The sequence below is a fragment of the Myotis myotis genome, unplaced genomic scaffold (assembly GCF_014108235.1).
Source record: "Myotis myotis isolate mMyoMyo1 unplaced genomic scaffold, mMyoMyo1.p scaffold_m19_p_10, whole genome shotgun sequence".
NCBI classification, from domain to species: domain Eukaryota; kingdom Metazoa; phylum Chordata; class Mammalia; order Chiroptera; family Vespertilionidae; genus Myotis; species Myotis myotis.
The window spans coordinates 43,361,847-43,372,485 of NW_023416314.1; the positions used below are offsets into that span (position 1 = coordinate 43,361,847).

A 10,639-nucleotide genomic window follows, 5' to 3' on the forward strand; every position below is an offset into this window, starting at 1 on the left:
AAAAGATGCGAACCTTAAAATTAGGAAATTATCATCAATAAATTCATTATTATCCTTAAACTCAAAGGATTATTTGCCTTTGTTCCCTCCCTTTAAACCCCTTCTAATGAGCATATAGAGAAAATATGAACAATAAAACATTCTAAGACTACCAATTTTTAACCATCTTTTTTAAAAATCCTTAAAACTCGCTCCCTAATGTGCTTGGTCCGGACCCCATAGATTACAGGATTGAGGGCTGGTGGAACAACCACATATAGATTGGCTAAGAAAATATGGACATATCGGGGAACATTGTGGCCAAAACGGTGTGTCAAGAAAGAGAAAAAGGCAGGAGTGAAAAAGGCTAAGATGACACCAATATGGGATCCACAGGTGTTGAGGGCTTTGAGTCGAGCCTCCCAGGAAGGCAGGCAAAAGACTGCATAGAGGATCCTGGCATAGGAGAGAATAATTAGGAGCACATCCAATAATAAGAGAGAAATGTTGCCAAGGCCAAACATTATATTCAGTTTGATGCTGGCACAGGCCAGACGGGCAATGCCCATGTGCTCACAGTAGGTATGAGGGATGATATGATGCCCACAGAAGGGCAGCCTCAGGAGGAGAAACAACAGTGGGCCCACCATGTACAGGCTCCGCAGAATGGAAATGCCTGCAATAACACTGATGACTTTGCTGGTGAGGATCATGGTATAGCGAAGGGGTTTACAAATGGCAATGTAGCGGTCAAACGCCATGGCCACCAACACAATGCTCTCCATTACAGTGAAGAAGTGGATGAAGAACATCTGGGAAAGGCAGCTTTCAAAAGATATGCTCCTGAGGTTGAACCAGAAAATCCCCAGCATTTTGGGGATGGTGGCTGTGGACAGGCCCAGGTCGATGGTGTCCAACATGGCCAGGAAGTAGTACATGGGCTCATGGAGGCTATGCTCAGTCCGGATCACGAACAGGACAGCAGCATTCCCCAGGAGGGCAACAAGATACACAAAGAGAAAGGGGAATCCAATCCAGACATGCATGTCCTCTAGCCCTGGGATGCCCAGCAAAAGGAATGAGGAAGGATGGAACCGGGTGTCATTAGGCATAGACATCCTTCCTGCCACTGTTGTTGATTTTGCGTATTGGTGTTCGATGTCATCTTCACATGAAGGATGCTTGCTCCACTTCTTCTTTCCCAGTCTCCTGATAAAATTCAAAATAACTGTAATATTCATTTTCTCTCACTCAATATTATTGAAACTATCCTGCCATCCTTACCGGACATCAGATGGCTCCAGGAATCAAGCCAGTCCCACTCTTCCTCAGATCATTCCGATTCACAAAAGGTTGAGCAAGAAGAGAGAGGAGAATGCCCATGAAGTTGATATTCAAGGTAAGGAGTAGAAATAATAAAGGTCTTTGTTTTTTGTACTTTCTGGTGTTACATACACTGTATTTAATGTATATGAAATATACTTTAGCATATGAAATTCAACACATTATTTTATTGAGAAACTTGAGGACCATTTATATATGTATTTGAAAACCATTTATCTATGTATTATGTATATTTATATTTGTAAATATACATGCATGTTTATACATATACTAGAGGCCCCGTGCACAAAGTTCATGCACTGGGGGTTGAGGGGTTCCCTCAGCCTGGCCTGCAACCCTATCACAGTCTGGGGCCCTTGCAGTCTGGGACCCCTCGCTCCTTACTGCCCGCCTGCAGTGGAGGTGGGAGAGGCTCGCACCACAGCTGCTGCACTCGCCAGCCATGAGCCCGGCTTCTGGCTGAACTCCTGCATTGAGTGTCTGCCCCCTGGAGGTCAGTGCCGTAATAGAGACCGGTCATTCCACCAGTCATTCTGCCATTTTAGGGTTTTTTACGTAGGATATGCATATTTTTTTTTTTACTGTGCCTATACCTTTGATTATTTGATCCTGAAACCGGAGGCTGAAATTTTACTTTTGTTTATTCATGCACCTAAAACCGCATCACACATACAAATTCTCAGAAAACAATGTTTCTTAAATGACTGAGTCAGAGAAAATTCATAACAACATCCAGCATACACCAGGTGATTAGTAACATAGTTTCCAACTTACCTAGATAGTCCAACAGCCACCTTCATCCAAAATATTTTGGATCATGAATAAAGACAAGAAAATGAAGGCATGTTGCACAGGGGCTTTTAAAGTTAGGGCAAACTTTGATTTACCAGTATTCTAAATTGAAATGGTCTCATTTTCCATTGAACAAACAAAAACTTAAATTAATTTAAGAAGCTTTCTTGGGAAGTGTAATCAGGGCTACCTGAAGAGTTTTGCATTTTTTTTAGCTCCCATATTCAAGTCCATCTAACTCACTTATACATGGAAAAGGAGGTGTCACCTTGGATACCCTTTAGATTAGAGTTTAGTAAAGCTATACTCTATCCCAGTGGTCGGCAAACTCATTAGTCAACAGAGCCAAATATCAACAGTACAACGATTGAAATTTCTTTTGAGAGCCACATTTGTTAAACTTAAACTATATAGGTAGGTACATTGTTATTAACTTAATTAGGGTACTCCTAAGGCTTAGGAAGGGCCACACTCAAGGGGCCAAAGAGTCGCATGTGGCTCGCGAGCCACAGTTTGCTGACCATAGCTCTATCCCAATCTTGATGTTTTCCTGAATGTCTCCTTTAAGTACTAAATGAAAAAGGAATTTGTTAAATGGTTCTTTATATAGCTTGAGTGGCAAATTCCTGGATTTATTTATCCTGAGTTGATATTTTAAGACAATCAAGAAAGGGGAAGTTGTTTATTGGCTAACTTCCTAAATGGAAGCAATTTTGAAAACAGTGTGGAAATGATAGTGTATGGGGCTAGTTGCCTGGAAATTGGGGGTGTTCATATTTGAGTAGTACCCATCAGAGACAGATGCACAGAAAAAGCCTCCTTTTGCTATAGGACCATCCTGTAGCAAAAAATGTGGCCCCTCTGGGGCCTATTAGGAGTAACAGAAAGAAGGGATGAGACATTGGGTAGAAATTTAGATAGAAAATTTGAATAAGACTTGGCCAATACTCTCACACTGTGATGAGGGTGATATAAAGATGAAATTTTAATAAAATGTTGCATGATGGTAGAAAAATAAAGGAAATACTGTGGGTATGGATTTGAACAAAATAAACTTTATGTAGGATATAAAATGGATCGAAAACTATATTTTACAAAGAAGCACAAGAAGTTTATTGCAGCTAGAAATGAATGTGTGTTTTAAAAACAGGAACTAAAATTATCATGGGCCCTACCCTGAAAGGTGAGTCCATAGGTTGTCCTTTAAGAGCTGGACTCTGTGATCTGTGCAACCTTCTCTAGATTCTGGAGATTAATGGCTCTATCTTTCAGTGAAAACTGTCACCCAAATGAGCTAGAGCATGTGGTGGTAGAATTATTATGGTTTTATCCACAGAAGAAAGCTCTTTCCTATTCTCACCTCTGAATTTCCAGGAGTGCTACACAGAATTGATCAGTTACCAATGAGCAAACCAACCAGTTGCTTACTCATTTCATAAGTAAAAACCAATCTATCCCATCAAAATAGATGTATACAACCTCAGATCTTTGCCAGGTACAATGATGAGACTGGGCCCCAGCTTCTCCTCTTTGAGATCATGGTTTCTAATGTTCTGTAATGAACTTATATCAGACAGTCATTCTCTCGGTTCTGCATCATGTTGGTACTCCACTATATTCCACACCTCCACCTCAGCTACCCCAGTGTACATTAACACCATTTCAAGTCCTCTACCTGATAAAGATAACAAGAAGAGATTCTTTACACCAGCGGTTTGCATCAGGATTGATTGTTTTCCCCTTGGGTAGATTTAGGAATGTCAGGAAACATTTTTTTATTATCACAACTTAAAGGAAGTGTTACTGATGTCTAGATGCCAGGGATGTTGCTAAACATCCTACAATGCACAGAGCATCCCCCCCACCCCCGAAAAAAAAAGAAAAAAAAAACCAACAACACAAAGAAAAATCTGACCCACAATGTAAGTAATACCAAAATTGAAATCCGTACCCTCCACCTTTCATCTTATCTCTGCCTAATTCATAGTCCCATGGCATAGTGGTATGCTACTAGGAAAAGACCTGCACTAGTTACATGTTATCTTATTTCTCAGTTAACTTTTTACCTTGGTCTTGAGTCCTAATAAAATAAAACAAAACAAAATATAAAAAACTTTATTAGTAGTCACAGTTATGCTTCATAATTTATTCAGTCAATTTCTCTGTTCACAAACATACCTGCTTATCTCATTTAGTAGGTCTGAAAATGTACTAGGTGCCAGGAAAGCATAGTCCTTGGTCTCTTGATGTTGTACTTAACATAAAGTTGAAAAAAATAAATGAACTGATATAGAGTTTTCTTCTGTATCTCACCTGCTGTTGTATGTGTGGGACTATGGATGTGAATATATGTTGCCATGAAAATTTATGGTATAAAATTTGTAATGCCCAAAGCTTGCCTGTGTATTCTTTTTATCCTTTTTCCAATGCTGTGTTACACACTTATTTTTTTTTCCTCACTCTATTCTAACACAGCATGAACTCATTCCCAATTTTCCACAACCCTAACTATGAATAACAGTCTTACCTTGCTTTCCATATGTCTCTGAGAGGACAGAGCTTGAAAACATAATCTGACCTCTCTCTGGGTCCACACCTTGCTGGCAAGGAATAGGCATTTATATTGGTGCAGTGGCCCTGCGTCCAGTTGGATGGGGACTGTAGTCTCCCTGGGTTTTTGACAGAGACTAAGTAATATTCACTGGAGAGTTCTTCCTCCCTACACTGCCACTATGGGGCAAGAGTCACCAGCTCTCTATTTTTTCCAATGACAATGTAGCTTTTCTGCTTTCCTACTTAAAAACCTAAATTCCTGATTAACATTTAAATTCCTGATTTAAATGATTATCTGCCTTCTTCAATGATATGTCCCATCAGTCTTCCCTCTTTGTTCTACATCATCTCTGTCATAGCCTAAATTTGATATGCCTATTATTCCTTTGCCCCACTCCTCATGAACTATTTAGGTGAAAGACCAGATAAAGCAACAAAAATGTGATGTGATAACCCAAGATTTTAGAGATAGGAAAGTTCAATAAGGTGAGCTAACTTCTTACTCATGATTACCCCACCAGTTGTTTAATGATTATATGAGCAAGGAAAGAGGCTAATTACCAGGACAGAGAGAAACCACTCAGACTCAAGGAACCTTGCAAAGTTTAGCTCCAGATAAGAGTCTTAGCTGAGCCTAGGCCCAGACATATCAGTAAAGAAACTAGCTTTGGATCACCTACCCCACATATTGCAATCTCTAAATTATTTAAATTGATTTCATCCATTAGAGCTACCCCAACTGAGATGCTATGTTTTGTTGAAAAAAATGAGTCTTCCTTGGTGTGCTTTTTCTGAATTCCTGACTTATAGAATCTGTAAACATAATAAAATATTTGATTTGTTGTTTTATACACTTAAATTTTGGAATTTCTTATACACAAGAATAGAAAACCAAGAGGAAACTTTCTACCTTAAATTAGGTTCCATTTTAATGAACCCAAAACATGTGTTATTTGTTTGAAAGCCATGCATAGAAAGAAAGACTGATGGACCTCGAGGAGAATGAAGGTGAGGACAGAAGAAAAATGAGAAAGGTGGAATTAATAGCTTAAGAAAGGGGATAGTTTTTACATCGAGATATCAAGTTTGGCCAAACTGTTGCCTTTAGTAACATGGAAAATAGAAAACACTTATAATGAACTGGATTTAGGTAAAGTGATTTCCACGCAGAATGTTAGAAGTGTCAAATGGTTTCTTTTATTGATGTACTAGTGGCTCGGCACATGAAATTCATGCACTGGGGCGGTGGTGGTGGTGGTGGTGGGGGGGGGGTGTCCCTCAGCCCAGCCTGCACCATCTTCAATCTGGGACCCCTTAGGGGATGCCTGACTGCCCCCTGACTGCAGGCTGGCGGTGTGGGGCAGTTAGGAGTGACTGCCAGCAGTCGTAATCTGGGATAGCTTGTTCCTAACCGCTCACCTACTTTGCCTGCCTGATTGCCCCCAACTGCCCCCCCTGCTGGCCTGGTTGCCCCCAACTGTCACCCCTATCGGCCTGATCGCCCCAACTGCACCCCTCTGCCAGCCTGCTCAACCCCAACTTCCCCCCTCTGCCAGCCTGGTTGCCCCTAACTGATCCACCCCCCCGCCAGACTGGTTTCTCCCAACTGTCACCCCCACTGACCTAGTTGCCTCTCACTACCCCCCCTGCTGCCAGCCTAATTGCCCCCAACAACCTCCCCTGCTGGCCTGGTCACCCCCACTGCACCCCCCCCCCTGCCTGCCTGGTTGCCCCCAACTGCACCCCCACCCACCGGCCTGGTTTCCCCTAACTGCCCCCCTGCTGGCCTGGTTGCCTGCAACTGCCTGGTTGCCCCACGCAGCCTGCTGTTCAGTCGTTTGGTCATCCCACACTAACCCTCTTGACGGCCTGGTCGCCCCACACAGCCTGCTGCTCAGTCGTTTGGTTGTCCCTCACTAAACCCCCTGACGGCCTTGTTGCCCCACTCAGCCTGTTCAGTCATCCGTTCAGTTGTTTCAGATGTGATGGCCCCTGGCTCTTTATATATATAGAGAGAGAGAGAGATAGACTAGAGGCTCCTGAGGGGGTCCTCGGCCTCTCACTATCTGGGACCCCTCGGGCGATGTCAGACAGCCAGTTTTGTCCCGATCCCTGCAGGCCTGGTCCAGACAGGAGGGAGCCTGATCCTGTGCTTTGAGCGTCTGTCCCCTGGTGGTCAGTACCTGTCATAGCAACTGGTTGACTGGTCTTTTGGATGTTCAGTCACTTAGGCTTTTATATATATAGATAATTGACACTCTACTCATCGATAAATGTGAGTCTGATTCCTCTCTCTTTGAATTTGGAGCTGCATATGACTGCTGGAATCAATAGAGTATGCTGAAGGCAGTGCTATATAACTTCTCAGAATTGAATTTAATAGGCAATGTAACTTCAATCTTATACTGATGGGAAGACTACTTCTTTGGACCTTTATAAGAGGTTGATTCCAAGACCACCCTATTAGAAAAGTTACATGTAAGTTCTCTGCATAAGGATCCCAGGTGAACCTGTATTTCTAATATTCTAGCCTAGAAGCAAGACATGAGAGAAAGAAACCATCCTAGAAATGAGTGGTACAATCCACTTCTAGCCACCAGTCATTTGGATCGCTCTCAGCAATTTGAGTGATTATATCTGAGATCCTAAACATTATGAAGCAGAGAAGAGCAGTCCCTTTCTACCTTCTTTAAATTTCTAGTCAATGAAATCTATGAAATGAATTAACTGATGATCTTTTAAGACTCTAAACTTAGGAAATTTATTAAACAATGATAAATAACCAAACCACTTAAGTTTAATTGGAATCACATGAGGCAAGAGAAGTGAAATTCATATAGAAGCAATATTTGAAAAGATATCAGCCATATTTTTTATAAAAGTAATGAAAGACATATAACCTTACTTTTAAAAAGCTACAGATTTCAATAATAATGATGTATTTTAAAAAAATAAATAGCACATTAAGTAAACTTGTTGAAAATCAAAGACCAAAGTAAATAAAAGCTTCAAGCTAAATAAGACACATTAGCTTTGAAAAATCTCATAACAAAACCATAAAGCATGACACAAAAATGTTGAAAATATGCCATAAAGAAAAGAATACCATCTTCACCTTGGTTCTCTAGAAGACTCTGAGATGGAGATGTTATATAGATTTATTCAAAAGTACTCTAGAGATGTAAACTTTTAAAGAAGTTATAATTGCACAGAGAGCTGATGTTTGTTCCATACTGTGATTTTAATATGCACATGTTTAGTGATTAATTATAAAGAGAAATTTTATATACTTATTGACTAATTGTTTATATGTTTTAATAAATGCATATATAATATTTTGTCTATTTTTTGTTTTCTTTATTGATTAAGGTTACATATGTGTCCTTATCCCCCCATTGCCCCTCCACCCCCCCGCTCATGCCCTCACCCCCCTAGTGTCTGTGTCCATTGGTTATGCTTATATGCATGCAAACAAGTCCTTTGGTTGATCTCTCCCCCTTCATCCCCCCCTCCTCCCCCGCTTTCCCTCTGATTGATGCTTCTCTGTCTCTGGATCTGTTTTTGTTCATCAATTTATGTTGTTCCATTATATTCCACAAATAAGTGAGATCATGTGATATTTATCTTTCTCCAACTGACTTATTGTCTATTTTTTAATTGGGTAATTTGGCTAAGTTTATAATTAAATTATGAGTTCTTTATATATTTTGATACAAATCATTTATCATACATATGATATAAAAATATTTTCTCACAGACTGTGGCTTGCTTTTTCATTTTATTATTAGTATCTTTGAAAGAAAATATACTTTAATTTTAGTGAAGTACAATTAATCATTTAATAATATTTTTGCCATTGTCTTATCTATATAATCTTGTACCAAGGCTCTTATCTTTAGTTCTCTGATCGATTGTAGGTTAATTTTCTCTATGGTGGAAAATAAGGATCTAAATTCATCTTTTTGCATAAAGACCTAAGTTGTTCCAATTCAATATTATCATTAATGTACATATTATTAACATTAAACATAAAGCCTGCAATTCAAAGATAATTAATGTTATTGGTCTCAATATTTTTCTTTGTCTTCCTTTTTTCTAATTGGTTAGACATAAGACAATCTAATTTTACAGTGCACAAAATATGAATTCTATTTAAATCTTTCAAGATCTCTGACTGTTTGTATAGCTTTCTTGAACAAAATTCTCAGCACTCGCTCCCTAATCTGCTTGGTCCGGACCCCATAGATTACAGGATTGAGGGCTGGAGGAACTACCACGTATAGATTGGCTAAGAGAATATGGACATATTGGGGAATATTGTGGCCAAAACGGTGTGTCAAGAAAGAGAAAAAGGCAGGAGTGAAAAAGGCTAAGATGACACCAATATGGGATCCACAGGTGTTGAGGGCTTTGAGTCGAGCCTCCCAGGAAGGCAGGCAAAAGACTGCATAGAGGATCCTGGCATAGGAGAGAATAATTAGGAGCACATCCAATAATAAGAGAGAAATGTTGCCAAGGCCAAACATTATATTCAGTTTGATGCTGGCACAGGCCAGACGGGCAATGCCCATGTGCTCACAGTAGGTATGAGGGATGATATGATGCCCACAGAAGGGCAGCCTCAGGAGGAGAAACACCAGTGGGCCCACCATGTACAGGCTCCGCAGAATGGAAATGCCTGCAATAACGCTGATGACTTTGCTGGTGAGGATCGTGGTATAGCGAAGGGGTTTACAAATGGCAATGTAGCGGTCAAACGCCATGGCCACCAACACAATGCTCTCCATAGCAGTGAAGAAGTGGATGAAAAACATCTGGGAAAGGCAGCTTTCAAAAGATATGTTCCTGAGGTTGAACCAGAAAATCCCCAGCATTTTGGGGATGGTGGCTGTGGACAGGCCCAGGTCGATGGTGTCCAACATGGCCAGGAAGTAGTACATGGGCTCATGGAGGCTATGCTCAGTCCGGATCACGAACAGGACAGCAGCATTCCCCAGGAGGGCAACAAGATACACAAAGAGAAAGGGGAATCCAATCCAGACATGCATGTCCTCTAGCCCTGGGATGCCCAGCAAAAGGAATGAGGAAGGATGGAACCAGGTGTCATTAGGCATAGACATCCTTCCTGCCACTGTTAGCTGCTGTGCATATCAGATACAATTATGGACTCTCCATTGGTGATTCCTGCTCCTCATCCATATGCCTAGATTCCTGAAAAGACACACACACACACACACACACAATACACACAAAGAACAGTTTAATCTCTTTATGTTCCTATTCAAAAAGGACATTAAATAAAGATTTTCATCAACGACACTGTTATATACTTCAAAATTGTTGAGGGACTAACTCTTATATGTTCTGATCACAAAAAAAAGAAATGATAATTATGTGATGTGATAGAAATAATCGCTAAAACTATGGTAGCAATCATATTGTAATATAGAAAGTTATCAAATCAATATGTTCTACACCTTGAACTTACGTACCGTTATGTGTCAGTTATATCTCCATTCTTCAGAAAAGGGAAGGAGCCCTGGTTGGGTGGCTAAGTTTGTTGGAGCATTTTTCATGCACCAGAAAGGTTGCAGGTCAGGACACATGCCTAGGTTGCAGGTTCAGTCCCTGGGGCATGTATGGGAGGCAATCGATCCATGATTGTCTCTCACATCACAACGATGTCTCTCTCTCTCTCTCTCTCTCTCTCTCTCTCTCTCTCTCTCTCTCTCTCTCTTCCTCTCTCTTTCCCCCTCCCTTCCTCCCTTTCTTCCTTTCTTCCTTTCTCTCCAAAATCAATAAACATATCCTCAGGTGAGGATTTTTAAAAGTTTTTTTAAAGGATGGGATTAAATAGACTCCTAATGTTCTGCCAGCTTCCCCTGAGCATCAAATGGTACCAGGAATAAAGCCAGCCTGCTCTGCTACCACTTTCCCTAATTAAAAAAAAAGTCTGCTATAAAGAAGAGAA

General features: G+C 40.6%; 2 protein-coding genes across 2 annotated transcripts; both read right to left on the bottom strand.

Annotated features, from left to right (window-relative positions):
- Window positions 1–158: 158 nt before the first annotated feature.
- Window positions 159–1,103, bottom strand: LOC118664439 (olfactory receptor 52E8). Its single transcript, XM_036324534.1, has one exon. It carries the CDS (start codon window positions 1,095–1,097, stop codon window positions 159–161), a length of 939 nt encoding a protein of 312 aa, XP_036180427.1. The 5' UTR covers window positions 1,098–1,103.
- A 7,713-nt stretch (window positions 1,104–8,816) lies between these two features.
- On the bottom strand, window positions 8,817–9,794 carry LOC118664441 (olfactory receptor 52E8-like). The gene has a single exon (XM_036324539.1). The coding sequence runs from the start codon at window positions 9,786–9,788 to the stop codon at window positions 8,817–8,819; it is 972 nt and encodes a 323-aa protein (XP_036180432.1). The 5' UTR covers window positions 9,789–9,794.
- Between the last annotated feature and the right edge of the window lie 845 nt (window positions 9,795–10,639).

Bases quoted from the DNA above. Each gene is read 5' to 3' on its own strand.
- LOC118664441 (XM_036324539.1), bottom strand. From the start codon at position 9,788: ATGTCTATGCCTAATGACACCTGGTTCCATCCTTCCTCATTCCTTTTG.
- LOC118664439 (XM_036324534.1), bottom strand. From the start codon at position 1,097: ATGTCTATGCCTAATGACACCCGGTTCCATCCTTCCTCATTCCTTTTG.